Source organism: Poeciliopsis prolifica, unplaced genomic scaffold (assembly GCF_027474105.1).
Source record: "Poeciliopsis prolifica strain line A6 unplaced genomic scaffold, Auburn_PproV2 SCAFFOLD068, whole genome shotgun sequence".
Taxonomy (NCBI): Eukaryota; Metazoa; Chordata; class Actinopteri; order Cyprinodontiformes; family Poeciliidae; genus Poeciliopsis; species Poeciliopsis prolifica.
Genome location: NW_026562443.1, coordinates 2070521 through 2097674, shown reverse-complemented (window position 1 = coordinate 2097674; position 27154 = coordinate 2070521). Strand labels below are relative to the sequence as shown.

Here is a 27154-nt window from a genome sequence, read left to right as displayed (position 1 = left end):
ACAACAAAGAAAGAGAGGAGCAAGTCATCAGTTAACATATCTGAATAACTGATGTTTTAACAAGGATGCTTGTGTTTTTGGAAACGCTACACACACACCGCCTAATGGGCTGATGGCACTAAACAACTGTTTGTGCATCTGGTTGCTAAAGCAAAGAAAAAGAAAAAAAAGTTTTTTTTTTCTTCTTCTTCTTCTTCTTCTTCTTCTTTTCCCCCCTTCAGACAAGAACCTGGCTTCGCTCGGCTGCAAGAGGAAGCGTCCTATCTGGATGAGAGGCTCTCCCACCGGGACAGCGTTCAGCCAAAAGACCCGCGGAGCCAAATAAACAGGAGGAACGCGAAGTGGGAGAAAAATGCATTTTGCAAGCAAAAGCAGATGAGTATCGGAGCGTGCATGTCACTACAACATTCAGCCTCTAAACCTCGGTGCCTTAAAAGCTTATGGCGAACAATAGAGAGACTAAATATTTACACTGTTGGGCCCCTGGGAGCGACAGTTTCCCAAAGAAGCGGCATTGGTCCACCATGGGGTCTGGTCGGCTATCGCGATGTTCGAACAGTTTTTTTTTTCTTCTTCTTGTCTTTTATTTTTTTATTATTTATTTTAAACCCATACATAAAAACCAGACCCGTCGCCCCCCGGACTGGCATTTCTTTCATTTTGGCCCACTTCCTGTTAGTTCTATTTTCGCATTTTCCATGTCTGTGCCCTCTGCCTCCCGCGTTTTTGATTAATCCGTTGTTAACGTCTTGTAGCGTGTTTTCCGAGCCGCATTTAAACGCAACATGAGGGCCGAGACGCTCGCGCTGTGTTTACGCCTGGGTGAGCGTTCGAAACACGGCAAAGAACTGTTAGCTCAGTTTCCCCCGCAAGTGTAACCTGGTTGAATTTATATGTTGTTATAATTACTCAAAATGTTTTTCTTTGGTTATTTGTATGGGTTCCTACCTGACTGAAAATCTCTGTTATTGTTTTAACTGTGTTACTTTAAGAACGGAAGCCCCTCCCCTTTTGTTTCTTCCTCTGTGGTATTGCCTTTAAAATGTTTGCGTCCCTTAGACCCTCCCCTTTTGTCATGTTGTCCTGTGGGAGAGGTGTGTATTATTTATTTTGTATCTAAATACATCCATTTTATTTATAGATTTATTAAGTTAATTTCTGTTATGTACTTTTGTTTATGTAGGGCTTGGAGCGGGCAGCCTGTAACACGGCTATTTCCTATTTGTTATTCTTGTCAGGTATGTTGTATAGAAAGGTTTATTTTGCATATTTAACATGTTGTGAGCTAAGACCGCCCCTTTTGTCATGTTGTCCTGTGGGAGAGGGCTTGGAGCGGGCAGCCTGTAATACGGCTATTTCCTATTTGTTATTCTTGTCAGAATAAACCCTTTTAAAGGTGAACCACGGCCTGATCATTTAAAACCAGCACAACGCAGATCGGATCCGGTTACACAAGCTAACAGAGCGAGTTGAGTAAAGCAGCTAATGTTAGCTACAAGATGACCAATATATCACCTTGAGCTTGTTAACATCGACAGACTACTGATTTTGTTGTTATCTGTGTTCAAACGTGGGCAGTACTGGTAACATTTACTTTAGTAACTTTTCTTCATCATTATTAAAATTCATGGGCTCAGTCCAGTGTCTCCTGTACTAAAGGGAAATGTGAGTGGCCACCCAAAGCGTCAAAGGGAGGAATAAAGAGGAGTGTGTAAAATTAGCCAACATACCACAGCGAAAGAAGAAAGAGGGGAGTGGAGCTGGAAAGCCTAGAAAGAAAAAGTTAGTGCGGGACGCAGCAAATGTGCAGAATTAGTAGATATTTTCCGTGACGGTCGGTAATGACGACCAATCAGCAGTTCCGCAATAGGCTGTCAGGCTGCAGCATCCCGTCTCAGGCTTGGCGTGAAGAGTGTTAGTGTGTGTTCAGGGCGCACAGGACGTTAAAGGCGGCCGAGCAGCCGCGTGAGACCGCAGATGTGTAAGTAATTAATCTGCTTGACCAATTAAAGTGAATCCATGTGGCTGCATGTCCACAATTTATCACAAACAGACATTTTAGGAGGCAGTCTGTGTTCAAAGCAGGAAAGACAATATCTGAATTTACAAACTAGGACAATATGTTGTGTTTTTCATTAATAGGCAACATTGCTTTTAAAAATAACAGCTAAAGACCAAATATATAAATAAATCCAAACATTGATCCCTGTGTGTTTAGTGCTTTTCTTAAGTTGATTGTTATGTTGTTTTTTGGCTCAACACAATAAATTCTGTGCAAAAGAGCAATAAAGCTGATCATTGTTACTGTCAAACAACTGATAGGACTGCAGAGTTGTGAAAGAGGAACAGGAGAATGTCAGCAGGAGTGAGGAAGAGGAGGATGAAGGAGGAGCGGGTGCAAAAAAAGAGCCAGGTGGAGGTAAAGTGTGTTCTTGTCTCTTTCTTTCAGATTACCTTTTAGGAGCAAAGGATTGTGGTCAAAACATCAGTTTTTTTTGTTTTTTTTTTACATTTGAAGGAAGTCTAAAAAATTATTCGTTTCCATTCTAATATATTTAATTGTGTCTACTGACAGACCTGCAGTTGAATTTTAACCTGGTTGAATGTTTTGTATCCTCAGCTGTTGGGTTTGGAAGTTCCTTAGATTTTTTATATATTTTTTTATAAACTGCTTGATTAATAAACTGTTGCTGACTAATTTTTACTCTAAATTTTATCATCAGATACACAAACGCATTAGTTTTGATTGTTTATTAAATGCTGTGCTTCTATACCACAAATGAAACTGCACTGTCTTTAGTTCATGGCTCGTATTAAACTAAGACCCTGGGCTGAATTTCTTTGCCCTCAGTCTGTTCTACAGCAGGAGTTTGACTTTTCACTAGAAGTTAGATATGTGTTTCCTCTTCCGTTACAGAGAAAGATGTAATTTATTTCAAAGGTACGTGAAAATATGTTCAGAGGATCAGGGCCACTGACAAGAAAAAAAGAAAGGAAGAATTCTGATTTCTTTCTCAGAAGAATAAAGTCAGAAATTTGAGGGGGAAAAAAAATCAGAATTTTGAAAAATAAGGTCAGAATTCAGAGAAAAAAGTAATTTTTTATTGGCCCTCATTCTCTAGAGATGAAGCACCTGCTGTGAAAAAAGCAGCGCCTAAGCAATTAATGTTCATCAGAACTTGACTTCTCAAAAGTGATCTTCAGATGTATCGTGAAAAACGACACAATGGGGAAAACATATATTGAGTTCATGATGACGTAAAGAAAAAACAATCAACATCTTTTAGCATGTGTATTTTTCTCTGATGCTACAGCTACTAGAACACTGGCAACCTATATAAGGCCGTATGACATCAGTTTATTGAGGAACAGACTGTCCTAATCTGATTCTTTCTGGACTTGACTCAACTTTCCGTGATCAGATTCTGACCGAGGTTGTCATGGAAAAAATTATAATTGCTGCATCATGGCTGATGGGCTACATGCCTGGATATAAGTGCGTGATTTTCAGCCCCGAAATTGTCTCATCAATCTTGTTTATTGTTTTCAGTTGTTGTTTCAGTGTTGCTCATGACAAATTACGTCTCGGATTCTTTACCAGCTTGGCGTTAATTGAGAAAACAATGAAGCATTGAGAACATTTAAACGAGCAAAAACACTAAAACTACATACCAAATTTTAAAGGTTGATTTCTCGCTTCATTGGCTCCTAAGCCTTCCTGTGTCAGACTGAATTTGGTAATTCTTTGTTTGATGTAGAGTTATGGGAACAGAACGTGTGATGTAAAGCATTCCATTTTGTTTAGGGACACGGTTGCATCTTCGTCATGAAAGACTTATGAAAAAGTTAATTCATCACTACAGGAGTTGAAAAGAGAGAGAGAGGGGAAAAAGCCTTTCCGCCTTTTCTGGAGCAACTTCTTTAGAGATTTTTTTAGCTTTATGTCAGGTTTTAATATTCCTTCATAAAAAAAAAAAAAAAAAGCAGACGTGGAGTGTTGCTTTGATTCTTCCATGCATGTTTGAGGAATTCTTCAATCTCCCATGCCAACCATGACTTAGCGCTTGATCTTACCAAGAGTTGGCTTTTCTTCACAGCTCCCCCACTCAGCTCCTTCAGACTAGCCAGCAGCAATTGGCAAACAGCTGGTGGAACTGTGCGTTTGCTGAGCTCATTGTAGGAGACTTCTCAGTCCAATGCTCATAAAAACAGTTGTAAGCAGCAGAATGGAGAAGTACTGTCTTGATGGCACGTGCCAAGACGGAGTGTCGGAAAGAGTAAGAGTAGGAGCTTCTTAAAGAGACAGACGTCCAATTTCAAGGCATAACTTTGAAAAGTCAAATTGGATATGTACATTACTTTTACAACACTAAAAGTAACTTGATTTTAAAAAACGATGTTCCTTGTCATACAAAATAGCAACCCTTTAAAAAATGCTTTCTTTATAAGTGTGGACTGTAGATGCTGACATTAGTGTTGCAGATGTTTGTGCTGCTGCAACATGTGTTGTATTGAGATTATATTTTAATCTTCAATAGCTCCAGTGACAAGCCAACCCCTATCTGGAAAGTACATAACACCGCTCCTTTAAAGTCAGATTTGACTCCAAGCGATTTTTGTGACAATTACGCAAGATTTCAGTCTTGATCATTACATTCATTCTTCATCCATATCGGCCTACTGGGCTGGTGTATCAGTAATGATCAGGAATAAATTTTAAAAAATCAATTGAATGTGTGTGTATGTGTGTGTGACTCAGGAGATCTCAAACTTCATTGCATGGAAAGCTGTCAGGCCACAATAATCAAAATAGCCACTCTGGCTCCACAGAGCCTTAGAAAACCATTGTCCTTCAGCTCAGCTCCCCACAACAACCACAAGAGAAACCTGAAACTGGATAAGGCAGGAAGAAAACAACACATCAGTTCAGCTGAGAAAAGCTGCACAGTTCTGGTGATGTTCTGCATGTTCTAAGCTCAGATGAAATTACCATAAAACTTGTGTTTCAGCTGTTTTGGGGAGAAAATTTTAATAGTAAAAAGATATTTTCAAGACAATTGAAAATCCTGCGAAAAAAAACAACAACCCTATATCTCCGTTTCCATTAGCCATAAAACTTTTCAAATTGAAATTCTGAATCTAAATTTGCATAATGGAAACATGGCAATTTAGAAAACGCTCATGTTTTTTGCTAAACATTTTTTCCACAAGGGTGTCGTGGTAATATGGCTGAGAAACCATATTTTGATTCTGTTTCTCAGCCGTATCTAAACGCTGTACTCAGTTACGTGGAGTACCCTCAACAGGTTATGTTGTACAGAGAATTGGTGGAGCGGAAGTTGAATTAAGAGTTCACTGCTGGATTTAGTTGGGAAACTCCCTGGTTGATGTTTTTATGAATTACAATTAGCAAAAGACACCTGCCTGTTAGCATTGCTACAGACTGGTCCCAGGTTTGATCCACCTGCAACTACAATCTCTATTACCAGAAAGGGGTTTTAGTGGATGTTATTCCCTATATAACCAGGAAAGGAGATCCAGTGCTGTTATGAGAGTATATATTTTTGGCTTAGTAAATTACCAACGCCTTAACAAGCTTGTCGTCTTTGTGCGCACACTGAAACGGCATCTCAAGAGAGGATGAAATATAGTTCACTCTCAGTGCGGTGGCATAATTCCAAACAGACTTGACTGAAGTTTATTTTTACATGCTCAATGAAACTTTTTCATCCTGTTATTTCCAGCAGATGAGTAGCAATCTTCCTTTAAGGGCCTCTTGAACAGCTTTCCATTGAGCAAGAAGGAACCTGTAGCATCCGTCTCATTCAAGCTCACACCAGTTGTTTGGGCTCTGCCCAATTCCGTTCTATCAACAGAGTTGTGTGCTGGTGGACTTCTTGGTTTCCTCATTATTCTCCTTTTCCAGGGTGAGGCTGACAGGTGCTGCTCCCAGCTAAAGCCCATCAAGCCCCATCAGGGAACTTTCCTAAGACACCCGAGTGTCCGTTCATTCCCACAGGATTACTCCTGGTTTCTTGGTCTTTGTTCATTGCTTCATTGTTTGTCTGATTATTATTTTTTTTGCCTGTATCTGATCTTTTACTGACAGCCTGAACAACACAGATTGGATTTTTACCAATGCAACCCAGGCCACTTGGATATATCATTCTAAATTCAATCTGAACTTTATAAATGTGACCAGAGTCTGTGTGGCCAGATAACATCTCCTCAACCTGAACGTCATTGATTCCAAAGAAAGAATCATGGAGGACGATAACGAGGACTAAGTTGGTCAACAACTTTGAAATGACAACATGCTCTCCTTCATTACCATCCACGTTTTCTGAGCACATAGCTGAGCACCCTAGCTATGTGTGACACCACTGTGTCCTTTATAGCGCACGAGGGACACTTTTAGCTGATCTTTCATTCACACAGGAGATCTCATACAAGTTGCATATTTATTGAAATTGAACATTAGATTCCTTGTTTAAAGCAGCTGAACTGCTACGTCAGCAGATAATGTCTGCCTGTGGTTTCTGTCCAGTGATGACCTGCCCCTTGATCCCCCTTCATCTGCTCCGGCGAACATACATCACCATCAACCAGCCAACCTCAACACCTGCGGATACACTTCCTTCCTTCTTGAATCTCCTCCTCTTCACTTGCAGAAAGATCTCCCTCCACAAACATCCTGCTGTCCCCTTATCTGCATTATTAATGACTCACATTTCAGTTTTTCTCCCCCACAGCCGACAATCTCCAGATTCAATTTTTCTGTTCAACAAACTCTGCGTGTCCGTAACCGTTGCCTGCGAGATAAGCTAACTTCCCATTGTGACAAACACATGACGTCGACCTAACACAAAGCAGGGTTTTTTTTTCTTTTTTGTTAACATTAACACGCATAAACATTACAATTAATGAGTCCAAGTGACAGCAAAAGGTATATGTCTTTCACTCTCCCAATAACGGAGGCATTTATCACGCGATCAATTATATTCTCTCCTTCACCTCGAAGGAAAGACTTGAAATGTAATGTGGCTGATAAACAAACCCAGCTGCACGGCCTCCCTTCAACTTGCACAAACGCTGCAGCTACCAGCACCGTTTCCTACCCAAACACTGAATATGTGGGGCCTTTTTTTTTTCTTCCTCCTTCTCACTCCCACCTAAGAAATGTAAAACTGCCCATACTGCAACCACAGAACAGCCAACAGCTTTTCAAATACAAAAACAATCCTGCGTCACGACTGCAATGCTCCAGCTCACAATAGACAAACAATTCAAGAAAAACTATCAGAATGTAAGTAACGTGATCCAAACATGTCAATTTGGATCAAAGTGGACAAAGCATACGTCCGTTCCATGCAGCATTTGACTGAGAACTCATGCCAGCCTCTGTGCAAGGTATTTGCCGTGTGTTTAATGAGTGCCTACGGTGTTGCATTTCATTATTTGCTGCTGCCCATAGCTCAAGGGAAATGAGCCAAATGCACTATTGTCTAAGGACAACCAAATAGGAATCCTTCCAGCTTCATTTCTGCTTTGTTTTCCCAACCAACCCCAGAGTAGCTTTACCAGGAACTCAGTGCAGTTAATCAGGAAAGCATGCTGACCACAGTTCATCAGTTCACAACTGGACGTTTTCTCCACCACATTAGCCTTTGTCTTTATGACAAATTTACATCTCATTCTGAGACATCTTACCCATGCCAAGTTTAGTCAAGTTTATTTATTTAGCCTGTGTCAGGAACAAGGAAGTTCACGCTTTAAAGCATAAGAACATACAGTAATACCAGTTATGAAATAAGCATCAAACTTTACATTTTGTCAAATGTTATCATCAAAGTCATCAAGAATAATTGTGAAACGTATTGATCAATGTTCCAGTTATTAAAGGGGCAGTATTTTATGTTTTCCAGGCACAGAGTGCCATTTTATATAACAGTCCAGCATGTGACTTTCACTTGTAATGAAAATGCTGTGTACGTCAAATATAAGTTAAAAGAAAGTTTACTTTGTAATTTAACACCTTGCAATTGGGCGTCTATCTCTTTAAAAACTGCTGCGCTTTCTGAAACTCCGCCTTCAGGAAGTGATCGCAACATAGCTCCTCGATTAACCCTTTATGAAAGCTTTTACCAGCGAAGCACGAAGAAGGAGCTCCTATAATGAACTCAGCTGGTACACAGTTCCACCAGGCGTTTGCTAATTGCTGCTGGCTAGTCTGCAGGGACTAGATGGAGGAGTCACAGGGGGAGCACTGCTCTGAGAGGCGGAAGCTTGAATACTGCAGCAGTCCCACTCAACATTTTGCACAGCTGAACGGTTACCATGGGAGATTAAAGGATTTCTCAAACATGCATCAAAACAACACGCCAGGTGTGCATTTAAAGATTACAACATGATGTGAATCTCAAAAATGTTTATTGTACATAATACTGCCCTTTTAATAACTAATAATTTACTAATACCAGTCTAAATAGTTGACAGAACAGTTTTTGGCAATCTATACAGAGCTTGTGTTCTACTATATCCCTTCATTAAGGGAAAGAGATGAAAAGAGACGGTCTGGAGGGAGGTCAAAAGATTGTGTGGCCTGGTCGTCATCTACTGGTTTTCTGAATGGACAGCTGTTCTGTCTGACTACACTACAAAGGGTTACCAGACCTTGCGGAATGTTTTGAAAAAACCTGCAATAGAGCATCTGATCTCGTCAAGTTTGATATGAGTCAAAATTTCCCTAAGCCAATTTTTATGTGAGGGAGCATGTTTCCATTTAAAACAGAACGAGACGCCTGGTTAAAAGGGTTTGTAAAGACAAGTACTCTGCCTTTAATCTTTGAGAGCTTAGATAATTCAGGAGGTCGGGTACCAAGCAGAGCTGAGCAATGGTGAGAACCCATGTAGGAGCGCTTGATACTTGGCTTCAACAATTAGAGGGGTTTGGACAGGACCAAAACATGTGGATGTAGATGCCTGGAGATTGTTGACATCTGTTGCAACAGTCAATTGTGCTTGGATCATTTTTGTTTTTGCCAGCCCAGCATTTGTGTTGTGCACTTTAAAAAGAACCTTATATTGTAATAAACGTCCTTAGAAAATATAGAGTATGAATGCACTTGCACAAAAGTACCGATACGGCGAGGAACTAACTTCTCCAGAATCGCATGTACAAATCCAAAATTCAGTATAAAAATTTATAGTTCAAATTGAACTGAACTGATTAAAGCTTTTAATTATGTCTAAATCAATTCCATACAATTGGAACTGATTGATGCACATCACTTCACTGAATGGGAATAATTGAGAACAAGTTGTTATTCTGTCTGATTTTTCCTTTTCTTGTGTACTGCTGAGTTTCTGTTTTTCAGTCATGCAGGGGTTTAGCAATACGCAAATGTCTTTGATCAATTGCCTTATAGTAGCTTAAAGGTCAAAGAATTACTCTAAGCTCACCAACAGTACATAGCTGCTTGTTCCTCAGAGATGGCACTTCAAGCTGCCGTGTCGATTTGCACTCCCCCCAGCAGAAACAATTCTGCCAAGATATCTACCAACCGTAGACATCTTTGACTTTTTTGGTTTGAAAAAGTCACATTTTCTTGGTTTGAGCCTAATTCCATGGTCTCTGAGGCATTGCAATAACTTTCTGACATCCTCAACATGGCCCCCAAAGGTCCTGTTGAATATCTCATCCCATCGTCCTTCCAGGCATTGCTGCATGCATTGCTTGAATGCACCAGGTGCACTCATAAGGCAGGATGGTATACCAAACCATTTGTAAAGGCTCCAAGAGGTCACAAAGGTGAACATATATCTGCTCTCTTTGGACACAAACCTCTGGTGGTGTGCCTTACCCTGATCCAGTGGCAAGAAGATAGTGTTTCCCCAGGATCCCCATCACATCCTGCAGCTGGGGGATGGGGTGTCTGAGTGTTTTGCAGTTCAATTCCCTGTTATCAATATCTAAATGCTGCAAACCGTCTCACTTTCTTACACAGACATCAGGAGACAAGCAGGAGGAAGTGGACTTTTCCATCCATCCTTCTGTTATAAATTTCTGTAAAGGTGCTTTTCCACTTTCAAGTTGCTCGCTAACCAGTTAATGTGTAGTTCAATTCTGCCCCAGGCAGCGAACTTTTCAATTATATGGTATGTTCCTCACTATTGTGGGCGGCAGCTGTGGTCACCTCTCCTCTGATGTTTGCAGTGAAAACAACCCTCCAGATTCTGGTTCTGATCCTGTACTGTGTCTTTGGTACAGTTGAGGTAGGTCTTCAAAACTGATTCTCTCCTTTTAACAAAATATCCACATGTAAATCTTTCACACATCCCATGTTGTTTTGCTGTGTAGGGTTATGGTTACTAACCCTAATCCTAAATTTGCTGTATTTTGCTCATTTTGCTGATCCCAACCCCCACATTTGTTTTCAAAAAGGACATTGATTTCTCTCTTAGTATCCATTGAACAATCTGTCTCTTGTTTTCATCCAGATGAGGATGAAAACAAGAGACGCACTAATGGGGGTCCATCCTGTGTGCAGATCTTATTGACAGCAGTGAATAGACTCAGCCGACAGCACGGTACCAGTAATCTCCCTGATGGTAAAATGTCATGGTTGGTAGGATTTTGTACACTAACATTAATCTTGGGAATAGACCTTGCTTTCACTGAAATCAATCTGTCTCAAAACTCTGGGTCATCTGGCCACTGCAGATTTTCGCACAGCTAAAAAAAATCAGTGTCTCACTTAGACCCTACATTCAGTAAACAATATACTCCATCAAAGCTCTCCCATTTGCAACTCCCAGTTATCACATTGTACTCATGTGTTTGTCCCTCCCAAACTCCTTGTATAAAGGCCGGGGCCTTGCTGTTTCTGCTAAGAGCTGGAAAAGCCGATTTCTCTGCTCAGAAGTTTCTCTTTTCAACCTGAGTTAGTCGCATCGTTCTTACTTTCCAAAACCAATTGGTTATTGATAATGTTAAACACCATAATTGGACACTGCTGCTGGTTACTTTCAAGCGCTAAAACAGTTATGAGTAACTCTGAATCATTGGCTGTAAGCTTAAATAGTACCTCAACCCACCCCAAAACGGCGTTGTTGCAATGCTGACTGCTTCTTGACGAGGGCTTCATTCGGGCCAGTAAGCTCACCCACATTGTTCAGTGGTACCTCAGAGAAGTTTGTTATTCCATGACTCATATATAGTGCAAACTTGTGAACCAGAGTCCCAAAGTGCTTCAAGCTTGTGTTACCTAAAAAGCACCTAACCAGACAGACTAATTGCCTGACGCAAAGTATTTTGTCTTTTTCACAGATTTTCCTGTTGACTGATGTCTCAGAGAACTTCCTACCCTACCACATCTTTATGCATACTATCAGAGGTGCAGGGCATACTTTTGGTTTTGTGTACGAACCAATACGCCCCCTGGTAGTTTTAAGAGCAGTAAAAGGCGCTTTTACACACTGAGCAACATTTTAAACTGTGATTTTTACTTTGCATAGTGCAACCATAACAACACTGGAACCTGTCAGTGTCAATGTTCACACCATATCCTGTAGGAGTGACCCCTTCTAGTTTAACTGGCTAATAATTGGTTTCATTGGCCTCTGTACAGCCAATGTCACTGCTCCCTTATCTGACACAATGCTGGCAGAAATCATCGCTTGTCTGAATACAAGAATAACACTTTGGTTGTGGGTGAGGCAGATAGTACCGCCGAGGAGCAAGGTGATGCTGGAAATGTGAAGTACCTCTCTTTGGTGCCAGTCTAGGCATTCGATAGTAACCCTGAAGAACTGCATGGGAGCATTGAGATTAGTACTGGTTGGGCAGATGGGTCAAGCTGGTACGATGAGTGAGGCATGGAGGTCTGCACTGGGTAGAGATCCTCAGGTCCTCTGCTGGTATGCTCCTGTCATGGCATTATCTTTTTCATGGTTTCTTTGATTTGCAACACCTAAGTTCACAGGTCTTTTAAAAACCCCATCTCAGACCTCACCTCTTTAAACTTGGACAATAGATTAGGTAGCCAGCGATGTGCTGATAAAAGTGCTTTGTTTTCGGACAGTGGGCACTGAAGAGTCGCTGGGATGGACAGCATTCACGGCAGTCACTCATTGGGGGAACAGACTATTTTTCAGTTCTTGTCGTTTCTTTTCTTTTAAACATGCTTTACTCACTTTCTCCAGGAAAAACCACATTACACTATGTTCCAAATTATTATGCAAGTTGGAATTAAGTGTCATAAAGATAAATTTTTTTTGTTGTGCTATTAAATTTGTAGATGGTATTGTGTGGGAGGACTCTATGAATCACTGTAATTCATTTCAGAGAGCTGGTTGATTCATTTATCTGATGAGCTCAATTAAAGGGAATCTACTTTAGAAGGATGTTCAACATTATTAAGTTTCAAGCAATATGGGAAAGAGAAAGGATCCCTGCTGACAAAAATCATCAGATAGTGTAGTGCCGTATGACAAGGTATGAAAACATTAGATATTTAACTGAGGCGTTATTGTACTATGAAGAGATTTGTGGCTGATTCAGAACAAAGATGGGTTTGTACAGATAAAGGCATAATGACAAAGGTTTCTGTTAGACAAATTCATCAGATTAAGAGAGCAGCTGTTAAAATGCCCTTACAAAGCAGAAAACAGTGATTTGAAGCTGCTGATGCCTCTGGAACCTCAAGGTGGAGGATCCTCCAGAGGCTTGTGGTGGATGAATTTACTATTGGTTCTACTATTGGGCCCCTAACCAGAGTTTACAAGCAGAAACGGTCACAGTGGGCCCAGCTGTACATGAAGATTAACTTTCAAACAGACTTGTTCACTGATGACTACAATGCAACCCTTGATGGTCCAGATGGACTCAGTATTGGATTGGTGGTGGATGGCCAGCATGTCCCAACACGGCTGTGACGTCAGCAAGGAGGTGGTGGAGTCATGCTTTGGGCTGAAATCATGGGGAGAGAATCATTGCTAAACCCCTTCAGAGATCCTGAATGTGTGAAAATGACCTCAGCAAAGTATATGGACTTTCTGACTGATCACTTTCAAGAACCGGACCTTCAGTAGCAAAGTCATCTTCATGCATGATAATGCACCGTCTCATGCTGCAAGGAATACCTTATCAAAGAAGGGATCCTATGTTAATATGTAACTGGGTTTGTTAAGATGTTTTTGATTGAAATAGCTTTTGATTTTAGTAGATGTGACCACTTACATGTTTGCAGTTCTTTATAATCCATAAAATGTTTAGAAAATCTGCTGTGCATAATAATTTGGAACAGTGCATGTTGTTTTTTATTTTTGAAAAAAAATACTGTTCTCATGGGGCGCTTTGTTCAGTAAAATTTGATTTATACTGTAATAGTTCATGACTTGAAAATTATACTGACCATCATTTGCATTGACTGTAAGAAAATCGGAGAAAATATCACTTGCATAATAATTTGGGGCACAGTGTAGATGTAGTGTGCTGGAGAAGGAAGGGCTGCAAGTCAGTCTTTACATTGTCAGTGTGTAAACCTGTTAGGATGGTGTGCCGGATCGAACTCTGAACCAAGTAGATCATATTTTAGACCTGACTCAGCCTCTTGGGATGTGAAGAAAATCTTCTGATGAAGGTCCACAGCTCTCAGAAGGACGTTTTAGTCACCAAACTCATAATGAGTTTACATGGTGAGTAAACTCATGGGTTTACTGCTGTGAACCTATGATGAGGACTTGTTTTGTGGCAAAATAATGCCTTCATGATTTGGCATTGTGTGTGTGCATGCGTGTGTTACTGGGTGGCGTCACACACAGTTACATCTTCTCCAGAATGCCTCTGCGAGAGTCCTTACCCAAACAAAAAAAGATCTGCATCAGTCCAGATCTGAGATCACTGACTTCCTGTTGCGCAAAGAATAGAATTCAAAAATTCCATTAATTCATAAAGCACGTACTAGATTTCTGATCGTCTTTAACTCTATATATCACTAAGACCTTTTAAGATTACCGGAATCAAATCATCATTCTGGAATAAGATTCCTGTTCACTGTAAAACTGCTCCCACCCTGAGGTTTTCTTTTAAATAAGGTTGAAAACATTATTTTCTGTTGCCTACTCTTAAAAATGTTTAGTTTTATTTATTATTATTAAACCTGTTCAAACGTAATCTGTCTCATTTTAATCTGTTTGATGTGTTGTTCTTCTTCTTTGTATGTTGCTGTTGACCTCTTTGTACAAACACTTTGACTTGTTTCTGGCTGAAAGGTGCTATCCAAATAAAATTGCCTTACCTTGCAATTTTTCCATGACAAAAAAACCCCTGAAAACCTCATAAAACATGCGTTTGTTAATATACCAATATTTAAAAAAAAAAACACTAGTTAGTTCTTTATCGTTTTTAGCTGAAGTTTTAAAGCGTTGGTGGAAAGTTCAAAGAGTCGCTCACTTGTGGCGCCGGAGCTGCAGAGACAGAGATGTGGGGACAAATGGAGTTAACAGTTGAGTTCCCAGCCCCTTCCACACCATGGGAAACCCAGCTGGGTGAGCATGGGTCAGATCAACCTTGTCTCCTCGACTGACTGTCAAAATAACTTTACCTTCCCTGTGGCTTCCAGCTCTGTCAGTCAGAGCCAGGCCAGGCCACCGAGAGCTTAAAAGCAATTAAGTCAAACATGAGAGAGTAGCTGCAGGAGGAATGTCCAGTCAGCTATTCACAGCTGAGCTTTATTTTGTGATGAAACGCGTTCATAGAAATAGGGTGGGTGGGGGGGGGAAATCTTCTTTAAAAGAACCCAAAGACATTTTGTGTCTTCAGGGAAATCTGTCCCACTTCATGTCACTTTTTCTGCTCCAATGGTGCCTTAAAGCTTAGGGTCAGACGCATACTGCGACCCTTGACCCCTCCCGCTTCACTTCTGCTCATCATTACCTTTGCGCATCATGCTCCTCTCCGGCCCCCTCCAAAGATAATGTAACAATTTGTCTCCAGCTGTCTGTCAGTCACTCTCTTATGAGCCTTTTCAGTGAGCGTATTTGGTTTCCTTTCCATTTGTATTTATTTATTTATCTTGGTTGGAGATGTGGGGGGTTGTCCGGGCCTAAAAACAGGGAGCCTTTGTTTGGGCTCGTTTCACATGGATATAAACGAGCCTCTTCCAACCACCCCCAACCCCTTCACACTCTTTTCTTGCTGCTCCCTGCCATCCAGTCCTGCTCAGAGCCGTCAGTTTGTTCTGGGGGCTGGAGGCCGGCTGATCCCTAGATCATTGTACGTGGTTTTACCATTACCATAAAAATAACGTACTCCCTAACAAACATTCTGAAATTGTTTAAGGACAGACAGAAGATATATGAGCTACAAATAAGCACGTGTAAATACTAAATTAAAAAATATGTTGATTGAAACCTTAATGATGGTGACTTAGTTGTCTTAGTTAACCTTTTTCTGTTTCTTTGGTGGGACTTAACTGGTGATTCTTTTTATCCTCCTGACATTTGCTATGCTGAAACAATAAAGAGTGCAAATAGTCTATTGAAGATGTGAGAGATACTTTTATAAGCTGAATAGCTTAACATTTTTGAATCACATTTGACTTTGAATCTATTTGAATGCAGATGAATTGTTTGATGTATATTTTTTTCGCTCTGGATATAATAATCCATCTAAGCCTAAAGCTAGACAAGTAAATGAGTGTTGTGCATTTTGTAGCTCATTATTCACCCGTCTTAACAAAACATCACTGGCCTGGAGGTTGTAGAAACCCTGCTGTCAGACTGATGAACAAATCAAAGTTTTCTCCTTTCCCATCACTCCTCATCCAGTTTCATTGGTTCCCCGTCCTCTTTTCAACACATTTAATTTTTTTAGATGTTTCCTGAAACAATACTTCATTGAGCAGTTGTGCAGTTACACAAGATGTTTGCTAATTGCTCGTCTGCTAGTTTGAAGGAGCTGGGTTTTTGCGGGGGAGGGCTGCTCTGTGAGGCAGAAGCTTGGAAACTGCAGCTCAGAGGAGGGGCTGTGCCTCAAAGGCGGAGCTAGGTCCACCAAGGCGTTTGCACAGCAGAATGGTTGCCATGGGAGACTAAAAGATTTCTCAAACATGCATGAAAGAGTGAAGGCAACACGCCAGATATGATTATGAAGAGGGAATTTCATCCTTACATGATATAAAGCTCCAAAGAGTTGTTTTTATATAATACTGCCCATTTCAAGTATTTGATGATACTCCAACACACATCTTTCAGGTCCCACTCTTTCCAAGTCAGATCAGGTGTACCTCAAAGTTTCGACCTGGGTCCCCTTCTTTTCATTACATACCTTCTTCTTGTTGGCAATATTTTCTGTAAATTCCATATCAGTTCCTGTTGCTTTGCCAGTTTCACCTGTCTCTTCTTATCCTGCTTCACCATACTCCACAATTTCACCCTCCCTCCTCACTTCCTGTTTAGTGGAAATAAACTGAACAGTGGTGAAGCAGTTTCTCTTGGTCGACCAAATCTCTCTCTTTGATTCCCAGCTCTGGAACTCTCTATAAATCTCATCTTGAAACCCATCTGTTCAAGCTGTCCTTTCCATTGTCATGTTTCTTTGTTCTCTTTTTCCTCTTCCACATCTGCTTTGATTTTTAGTGCATTGTTGTATTGTTTTGTTTTGCAAAGTGTCCTTGGGTGTCTTGAAAGGTGCTAAAAACAAATGTTGTCCTTGTTCGGTTTACTTCTGACTCTTATGGAAAGGAAAACTACAAGACCTTAATTCATAAAAACCAAAACCAACTGTCCTATGAAACATTTTTCTTGACAGTTTTATTTCCCACAATACTTGCACTAATTTTATTTTCATCATCTGTTTTACTTTTTTTTTTTTATTGTTTCAGTAAATTTGTTCAATACACAGGGTAAAAACTGCAGTTATCCAACTGAGCACTTGGGGGTGAGGGGGGGAAGCTTTTCTGTGATTGATGCCTAAGAGGGTTCTGAACATTACCGGTCAACAATTTGGCTCAAAATGAGCATCATGGAGGGTGGTATGTATGTGTTCTGGTATAAAGTTTTTTTCAGCACCTTATTGTTTGACAATCACAGCATGAAACAACTGTTCCCATCAATGTTTTAATACGAGGGAATGAAAGGCACCGGGGAGAAACGACGTTTTAATTTCAAATTATGTGTTGTCACATGGCTTTTGAGGGATAAACACGATCTGTCTTCCAGACAGCTTGCTTAGCTTTGCTAAAGTCACTCATTGTGATTGTTTTGTTTCTTATGAAGCTCATAATTACAGCAGCGTTGGGAGGGAGATTTGTGCAAAGACTACAGTTTGCTTTGATCAGTTCAATTTGCCCCGTTTGAAAAATGGTAAGAATTTGCTCGTGGCTGAAGTCGGTGTATCAAGAAACAGAACTGGTAGCCGTAACATAACAGCACAAATTGATCCTTTATGGCATATCAAATGGGGCATCAAGTATATATTTACTGTATTTACTCAATGTTCCTTATCCTAACCAGTAACATCTGATTGAGGTGAGGCAGTAGGGCGCTGATGGTGCAGATTTGGAAAGAATTGGCCTCGTTGGTCAGGACTGAGTGCACAAATAAGAAATTTCACTTTGGTTTCAAGCACTCAGACATAAATTGATAAAAGTAAGAAAAAACAAAATAAAGAATAAAATAAAACAATATGTATATCTATGTGTATGTACAGTCAATTTTCTATATGCAAAGAAATCAAAAACCAAAAGCAGGTTGAAGTTAGAAAATTGGCTGATTTTGTTTCACAGCAGAGTAGATGACGACTCAGACTGGAAAGTGTTTGTTCTGTTCATCACAGAGACTGCCTGGGGGGAAGAAACTGTCTGTGGCGCCTGATTTTTACTAACAGAAGTGTTGTAGAGCGGCGACCCGGAGGTGAAGGTCTGAGCAGTTTGAGGTAAAGTGCACTCACAACAGAGCACTTCGAAATCCATGGGGAAACTTGAATGTTACACAGAATCATCACATATCTGACATGGTTCAGGCCAGGTGTGAGCCTTCATCGCACCGTTTATCATTTAAGCACTTCTTCTCATGGTGAAGACTTTGATTTATCTTTGTTGTAATAAATTGAAATTATTTTCAACATAAAAAAAATCCAAAACTGACAGTGTGGTTGGAAATTATTATTTTTTTCTTACTATTTTCTCCACTGCTTGATCCACGAATGCTTCAATAAGCATCAGTAAATTTGAAGATGTGATTAAATGCAGTTACTGTGTGCACCTTACTGATGTAAATCTGACTTTTTTTTTAAGTAAGTGGCATTCTGAAGAAACCTAAATAGGAAGATTTTTTCTAAATCAACAGTTGTGTTTGTGGCAGTATGAATGCTGTACCATGCAGTCACATCCATACAGTTATCTAAAGAATAAGTAGTAAATGGTGTTTTTTTTCATGTTCTTTATCCCTACCACAAAATATTGTGACAATACTTTAAGTTTGTATCGCCAACCCCTATTACAAGTCAAAATTCAGTGACTGATAATAAAGCACTGTGACAAAGATCATGGTGTCATACCCTAATTAACTCAAAACATCTGTGTCAGGTTCGGTGTTTTTCTGTGTTTAATTCTGAGTTTCTGTGTCCTGAGTTCTCCTCGTTGTCCTGTCTTCCCCTTGATTGTTCCCAGGTGTGTCTTGTTTCTCCTGATTACCCTCAGCGTATTTAGTCCCTCCTGTGTCCTTTGTTCCTGGTCGGGTCCTTGTCGTTGTCGTACTTTTGTTGTCAGCCAGATTGTCGTTGTTGTTTCTTTGCCGCCCTTAAGACCAGTTGCTACCGGTGTGAGCCCGGGCTTCTGCTCAGCCGTGCTGCTGGCCGCGGACTACTGTTTGGACTGTTTTTGTGATTATTTTCATTAAATTACTCGCCATTCAATTTACCTGGGTCTCTAGCGTCTGCCTCACCACCTCCACCACCTCACTTTATGACAGAAGGACCCGACCAAAAGGAATTACGGTGAGGCCGCATTATGGACCCAGAGGGTTTAGAGGAGCTGCTCCGAACCATTCGCGAGTATGAGGAGTCAAGGAGTACGTCCTCGTTTGCGTTGAGGCGACTGGGGTTCGCCATACGCCTGGGACTGCTGTTGGACTACTGGGTTCCACGTCTCCAGCACCCCGCGCTGGTGGAGCTGCAGCGGAGGCAGAGGATATACGCCAGACAGCCTTCGCAGCGTGGGATGCTAAACCTCTGCCTCCCAGGCCAGACATCCGCTCCGCCAGCCCAGCCCCAGCTCCAGCCTCTGCTCCTCGTCCTGCTCCGCCGGACCACGCTCCGGCTGCCGTTCCTGCTCCGCCGGACCCCGCTCCGGCTGCCGTTCCTGCTCCGACGGACCCGCTCCGGCTGCCGTTCCTGCTCCGCCGGACCCCGCTCCGGCTGCCGATCCTGCTCCGCCGGACCCCGCTCCGGCTGCCGTTCCTGCGCCGCCGGACCCCGCTCCGGCTGCCGTTCCTGCTCCGCCGGACCCCGCTCCGGCTGCCGTTCCTGCTCCGCCGGACCCCGCTCCGGCTGCCGTTCCTGCTCCGCCGGACCCCGCTCCGGCTGCCGTTCCTGCTCCGCCGGACCCCGCTCCGGCTGCCGTTCCTGCTCCGCCGGACCCCGCTCCGGCTGCCGATCCTGCTCCGCCGGACCCCGCTCCGGCTGCCGTTCCTGCCGCCGGACCCCGCTCCGGCTGCCGTTCCTGCGCCGCCGGACCCCGCTCCGGCTGCCGTTCCTGCGCCGCCGGACCCCGCTCCGGCTGCCGTTCCTGCTCCGGCTGCCGTTCCTGCTCCGCCGGATTCCGCTCCGGCTTCGGCTCCTGCTCCGCCGGACCCCGCTCCGGCTGCCGTTCCTGCTCCGGCTGCCGTTCCTGCTCCGGCTGCCGTTCCTGCTCCGCCGGACCCCGCTCCGGCTGCCGTTCCTGCTCCGCCGGACCCCGCTCCGGCTGCCGTTCCTGCTCCGCCGGACCCCGCTCCGGCTGCCGTTCATGCGCCACCGGACCCCGCTCCGGCTGCCGTTCCTGCTCCGGCTGCCGTTCCTGCTCCGCCGGATTCCGCTCCGGCTCCGGCTCCTGCTCCGCCGGATCCCGCTCCGGCTTCGGCTCCTGCTCCGCCGGATCCCGCTCCGGCTTCGGCTCCTGCTCCGCCGGACCCCGCTCCGGCTTCGGCTCCTGCTCCGCCGGACCCCGCTCCGGCTTCGGCTCCTGCTCCGCCGGATTCCGCTCCGGCTTCGGCTCCTGCTCCGCCGGATTCCGCTCCGGCCTCCGTGGACTCTGCTCCTTGTGCCGCTGCTCCTCCCGAGATCCCCAGTGCTCCTCCCGAGATCCCCAGTGCTCCTCCCGAGATCCCCAGTGCTCCTCCCGAGATCCCCAGTGCTCCTCCCGAGATCCCCAGTGCTCCTCCCGAGACCCCCAGGGCTCCTCCCGAGTCCCCCAGTGCTCCTCCCGTGCCCCCTAGTGCTCCTTGGCGCCGAGGACGCCCTCCGGACCTCCCCTGTGGGGTCTGCCGCGGGCGCCGAGGACGCCCACCGGACCCCCCTCGACGCCTCTGCCCTCTTTCTGTTTAGTTTTGGACTCTTGGCCCCTCCTTGTGTTTCCGCCCACCTTTTGTGGGTAGTTTTTTGTTTTCTGGACTCTGGCCCTCTTCCGTCGCCCCTCCGCCCACCCTGGTTTTTGGGTTTTGGATTTTGTTTTTGGGCGTCTGGTAGCCGCCCTTTAAGGGGGGGGTACTGTCAGGTTCGGTGTTTTTCTGTGTTTAATTCTGAGTTTCTGTGTCCTGAGTTCTCCTCGTTGTCCTGTCTTCCCCTTGATTGTTCCCAGGTGTGTCTTGTTCTCCTGATTACCCTCAGTGTATTTAGTCCCTCCTGTGTCCTTTGTTCTTCGTCGGGTCCTTGTCGTTGTCGTACTTTTGTTGTCAGCCAGATTGTCGTTGTTGTTTTCTGTGCCGCCCTTAAGACCAGTTGCTACCGGTGTGAGCCCGGGCTTCTGCTCAGCCGTGCTGCCTGGCCGCGGACTACTGTTTGGACTGTTTTTGTGGATTTTTTTAATTTACTCGCCATTCAACTTACCTGGGTCTCTAGCGTCTGCCTCACCACCTCCATCACCTCACTTTATGACAATCTGCAAAGGTTTTCTGTGCCTCTAAATGGTCTTTCTGGCTCAGTGGGCCACACAGTTTCTGAAATGACCAGTGAGACATTTTGCACTTTTACAATCTAGAAAGTTTTATTGACAACTACTTGTTAATCTCCATCCTCTGAGTTTACATGACAGTCTGGATTTTAGCTCGTACTACTTGTGAGTTTGATGTTCCGCATGCCATCGCATTTAGGTTGAAGGTAAATGAGAAAGATGTCACCTACATGACAGGAGCAGCTTTGTCGACGTGAACTCAGAGATTCTCGTTGAGCTAAAAACAGCAAACATCCCATCACAAGGATGATGAAAGGCATCCACTTCTGTAATTGTATGTCTTTTGTACTTGTATACAATGCCTTAAACCAAATCTGCATGATTTTTATGCTTTCTTGAAGCCTGTCTTCTAGTAAACGTTGCTGCGCACAGACCCTTTCACAGTTGGTCTGATGTGTTTGTTTATTCTCTGCAGATAACTCCAGAACAATGCAAATTGGAGTGTTGTGATGGTCTACTTGATATGCTGTCAGGCAGAAGGACGGTTTCAGCTGCAGATAAAAGAGCAGTGGCCTGACCCAGATGGATTCTGGGGTATTTTATTAGCTCCATGGTTCAGTTCAGTTTATTGCTGGCAATACTGAGCACATTACAAAGATGACTAATATCCTTCTAATTTATTTAATCTAATAAACCTTTTTTCCCTAACATTCCTGGTTTCAAAAGCTTTCTGTTGCTAAGAAACTTAATGATTTAACTGTTCAGCTGAACTTTTAGAAAAACAAAAACTGAGATCTGTTCTGAAAACTTTGGAATGAGTGTCTAAATTTGGCTGCCATGACATTATAGTGTCCAGCTGTTTCATTAAACCTGGTTGTCAGGAAAAGGATTACAATTTAGTTAACAGGGATTCTTTTAGCAATTTTCTTACTCATGAAATGCAGAAAATGTCTCATGCTCATGGTTCAGTGACTCTAACTTCAATAAAAGAAACAAAGCGAGGATAGTTTATGACTAAGTTTATGAAATGTATAGAAAAACATCTTGGGGCTAACGTTCAGCTCTGAGGAACCTGGAGAGGTGATTTTGTGTTAGCAAGACAAAGCTACTCCACTGTTGGGTATCTTGTGTCCTTTTGGTCACTGAGTCGATGGCATATTTGATTTATATAAAAAGGCAGCCTTGTTATTTTCGTACGATCCTGTTGTGTTGGACCAGGGACATGTCTATATGTTAAAGGACACCAGACATCAAGGCCTGGAGTTGAAGACCCTTGGGCTGCATTAACAAATCTAATATGATTCTGAGTAAAGGTCAGAATCATATCACAAAGGTCACCTGAAATGTGCGCCATTGTCATTTGATGTTCCTTTTACACAGTTAGTCTTCTTTCAGCTCACCTCCTCCTACTGGTGATGTCATTGAACTGCAGAGGTTAGCATGTTCACCAAGTTTTGGTACGAGTTATTGGTGATTCTGCTCGAAATGTAACCTACTGTGGTTTCAGGTAATCGTCTACAGGCAAAGGTTACAGAAAACATTGCTCTTCTTCACCTTCCTTTTCGCAAACTCCTTGGTTTGTGAAGGGGTTCTGATAAAATTTTAATTATATCTTGAAACTATTATAGTATAATTAAAATAATATTAATAATTTTCTGGTCTGGGTTCACTATTTGCTGCAGAATCACCATGTTTTATGACCACAAACTGTATGAATACAGTCCCTGAAGCTGATCTGCCTTCAATTTGCATCGTTTTCTCTGCTGTGTGACAGGGAACAGGAGGTTTGTCAGAGGAAGATACAAAAAGGCTGTCCTGCAAAAATCCATTCTATTGGGATGGACGCCAAAAGAAGTTTTTGGTTTCTTACAGTACAAAAACAGCTGTCTGTGGACGCAGAGCTCTAATGTGATGAAATATTGTCAGCATGCATGTAATAAATTTGTAATTCCCTTGGAATTTGCAGTATGCTTTTAGGATGCTTCCTGTAGACTTAAAAAAAAAAAAACTTAGAATTTGTCATCAAGAAAAAGTGGTTACCAATGAAGCTATAGTTTCATCAATACAGAGATGCAACTGAATTGAATGCAGGATAAATTAAATTTAGCTTTAATTACTGGTAAATTCAAGAAAAAAAATTATTGGTTTTCAAATTACAACATAAATATTCTGTGTTAATTTAACTTGATTTCTACGTGGGGTAATTATCAGGATAAAATCCAGTTTCCAACTTATTGTCATGCAATTGATCTTCTGGGTCATCGATTTTCTGTTTAACAATGTTTTTCTTTTAAAGTTTTAGGCCACTTACAGAGAACCCTTGCTACCATTTACTCTACATACTCAGATTTTCTTTCCTCCACTCTGGGGCCAGTGGTTTGGGGTTTTCCTGTGTTTGCCCAAGAGAAGAGACATTATGAAGTAATAGTGAATGTAATAGCTGTTTGTAAGTGACATTTACTTATAAAATTGGATGCTAGCGCCATTTTTGCAGCCTCAGCGTCAGGAAAGTTCACAAAAGCTCCTGGATCATGATCAGCACTTTTGTGGAAATGATTTTATACCATAGAATAGGATTGTGATCAGTGGCGGCTGCCCCACAGGGGGCGCTGAATTTGCTCATGAGGTATGGGGAGGAAAAATATTATTAAAAAATTGCATTAGCCTGTTTTTCTTAATACTGTGTGTCTAAATGTGCATTTCCACCAGATGACTCTCATTCTGCTGTAAATTTTCCGCTGCAGACTCCTGTCAGTTCTCTTCTTGGTCGCTGCGTATAATCAAGTGGGGTTGCTGGGGAAAAATAAACATTTGCTCAATCGGAATTGGTGAATATAATCTTTGGGTCCCTGGAAGATGCCAGAAAGTCTTGGGTCACTGTGGTGATGCATTTGATGATTACAGAAAAAAAGAATAATGAGAAAAACGTCAGAACTCGTTTTTGTTGGCCCTAATCCTTTTCCATAGTTGATGGTGACATCAGCAGTCAGGGGAAAATTTGATGAGATTTTCCACCTTGTCTGATAATGCAGAGGATTTTACAGATGTCTTGGTTGACATCATGATGTTTGGGGTCACTCTGATGTGGTGAACAGTCCTGAGCTCCTGTTTGTTAGATAAATCCAGGGGGGATTGTTTGGCGTTCTGGTTCCAGCAGAAGAAAACGTCCTTCTGATTTTGCGAGTAGATGTGATTATTTTATCAGACATCAGTGTGTTGTGGGTGGTAAGGCCTCTTGTCTTGGTGTCAGTTGATTCGCTTCTGTTTGAAAGCAATTTAATTTGATTGGAGCTGTAAACTTACAGCTAATCTAACGTCTTTCACAGTTTTGGGTTTGATTCACGGTTATATTTTATAAAAAAATTCTGTATATTTTGCAATTTACTGAACACACCTCCTATTTTAGGCTAATGTAATTCCTCATGTTATTTTACTGTATGATGAATGTTAAATTATTGTGGAAATGTAGTCATTTTGTTATCATTTATTTGAATCCTTATACCGGATTAGGGACTGAAATCCATTGGCATATCCGCCCCACCAAATACTGCTTTTTGTTCACCAGCCATCACTGATTGCAGCCATAGGGCAAATTAGTCAAGACTTTAAAATATGAAGCAAACCTAGCTCTTTTGGTCCCTGGGGGAAATTTGAGATTTATGCACACTCGATCTCCGCCGATCTGGCAGGCAGCGCTGCACAGCGACACGAGCCACAAGAACCGGTGGATTCAGGTCTTTTAGTTCACTGAAAATCACCTTCGCCTTCAAGATGAACCAATGTTAAGAGCAGGCCCAGAGAACTGACAAAGTGTTGGCGAGGGAATAACGTGCAGGAATGTTTCGGTCAGTGACGCTGTGGAGGAATGCCTAGCTCTACAGACTTCGGCCATTCGGGTGCACAAGTCTGGAGCAGATTTATGTACGTTCTAAACATTCCCACACACGACACTATAAAACTGTCTGGATTTATCAGGAAGATTAATGCCTCTCAAACTGCTTACTGAAATATGAAGTAATCTGATCCCCGTCCAAACATGCCCAAAACCGTCGTCAGGATATGCTGAGTAAAGCTGTTAACATTTCGCGTAACATCTCGCCTCACAGGATGTCCGTCGGTTGAAATTGTAGTTCTTTTAGTATCGGAAACTAATTGTGTTAAATTACTCAGGTGCCATGTGTTTACGTTTTAAAACTCAGCGAACACTTGCGCCGAAAAGAAACAGTGACTTAATCAAGGGGGACCGCACTTCACTACACTGATAAAAGAGACCCTAAACAGGATATTAAACAGCTAATAAACATTTGGAGGCATGCACGCTTTCCTTTATGTCCCCTCTAGGCATCCCGGGGAAAGTTGAATGTTTGAATTTCCACGGGCCTTCGAATACACCCTGTCGACCACATCTGACGCAAGTGAGTCATGTGGAGGTGAGGTAATAACGTCATGTCATTACTCTGGTAATTTGTGGTGATATGAGGGACCCCTGAGTGGGTACATAGAAACCAGCTGTGACCGAGGCACTGAAGCATAAAATACAACAGAGTTTCAAAGTTCCTCCGACGGGGACTAGAAAAAGCACACTCCAGCCGCACATTCCTTATGTCCAAACCAAAATAATAAGATTAAATGATTTGTTTTCCTGTTTTGTGCTCAAGTGGTTATTGTGGTGGCTGATGAAAGTCAATGGCTAAATAATTATGTGGGCAAGTGATGAGATTTCTGGCTTTCATTTACCAAGCAGACTGACACCATAAAATGTTTCAGAGTATTCTTTTTGAAGGCCGAGACTTTCAGTTGCTCTGAAGGACGTGACTGCTGCGAGTAAACAAGGGCTGATTTCATCACTATATTGAACAGTTATAAAACAAACCGCCTCATGGCCTCGCAGCTACAACGTCCTGGGTGTAGATCGCAGGCGGGATCTCCCTGTGGATTTTGCACGTTATGTTTGTACATGTTGGATTCCTATGTGGTTTTCTCCAGCAGACTAAAGCCAAACAACTTTGCTTAAGTAGAGATTTTAAATTATCCTTATGTATCTCTGAATCGCATCTTCTTCTTTTTTTAATTCATTACCATCAATGTTTTTTAAATGTAACATGCTGAATGTTTGAGTCATTTAATATGAAAACTTTCATGACTCATCACACCTGATTGGACAAAATTAAAGTCTGTCGACCACATCTGACGCAAGTCATTTTTCTTTTTTTTTTTCTTTTTTAAATATCGCCAGCTTACTTCTGTAACATTGGACTTTCCTTTATTTTTTCCAGCTGTCGCAACCCAGGGTATCAGAAGACTTGAGTATCTCGATGCCGGCGTCTCCATAATGACTCCTCTCGCCTCGCTTAACAAAGAAGAGTGTCCAGTTACATTTCAAAATAAGAGCTTACAAATAAATCACACTGTTTTATAACGGTAGGGATTTTTCAGAGGAGGCCTTAGGTGGCCTGGAAGCATGCTGAACTGAAGAGATCAACCAATGTAAAAGTGCATGTGCAAAGAAAAAGTTTAATGCTATGAAAGAGACAATAACTGGCTCGTAATTCATTGCTTATGTCTGAATTATTTTCACTACTTGCTTCAGAGTGAGGAAAACCTTTCTTGCTGTGACTTTCTGGAAGCAGATCCAACAAGTTGATGACCAGATTTCTGTGGTTTCTCATAAACACAGCACTAAACCTGATTCCTCGACCGCAGTGAGTCAGAGAAATAACTTAATGTTTATTCACCTTCTGAAACATGCAGGGACACCTCCACGGCTCAGAGGGGGAAAATAGAAAAAACATCCTCATTTGAAAACTGCATTTCATCTTTACTTGTGTTGTCTTTGACTGATATTTAAATTAGTTTCATGTTCTGAAACACTGAAGTGCGACACGTGCAAAATATCAGGAAATTGGAAAGTGGGTGAGTACTTTTCACCCCCTGGCAGGTAGACAATGTCTGTAGTGATGCTGCTGTAGGTTTAGACTGCTGGAGGACAAACTGATCATTTT

The 27154-nt window shown here is 42.3% G+C and overlaps 1 protein-coding gene across 2 annotated transcripts in view; it reads left to right on the top strand.

The window, feature by feature from the left end:
• The first annotated feature begins 225 nt into the window (after positions 1 to 225).
• The window catches only part of LOC129351600 (golgin subfamily A member 7-like), a 47384-nt gene continuing 20455 nt past the window's right edge, over positions 226 to 27154 (top strand). The window contains exons 1-2 of one of the 2 annotated variants that reach the window (XM_055020530.1): positions 226 to 1238; positions 2323 to 2419. In XM_055020530.1, coding sequence (XP_054876505.1) covers positions 2354 to 2419 — 66 coding nt within the window. In that variant the 5' untranslated portion in view covers positions 226 to 1238; positions 2323 to 2353. Of the gene's footprint in view, positions 1469 to 2322; positions 2420 to 27154 lie in introns of both variants that reach the window. The other variant, XM_055020529.1, reaches the window with a different exon arrangement.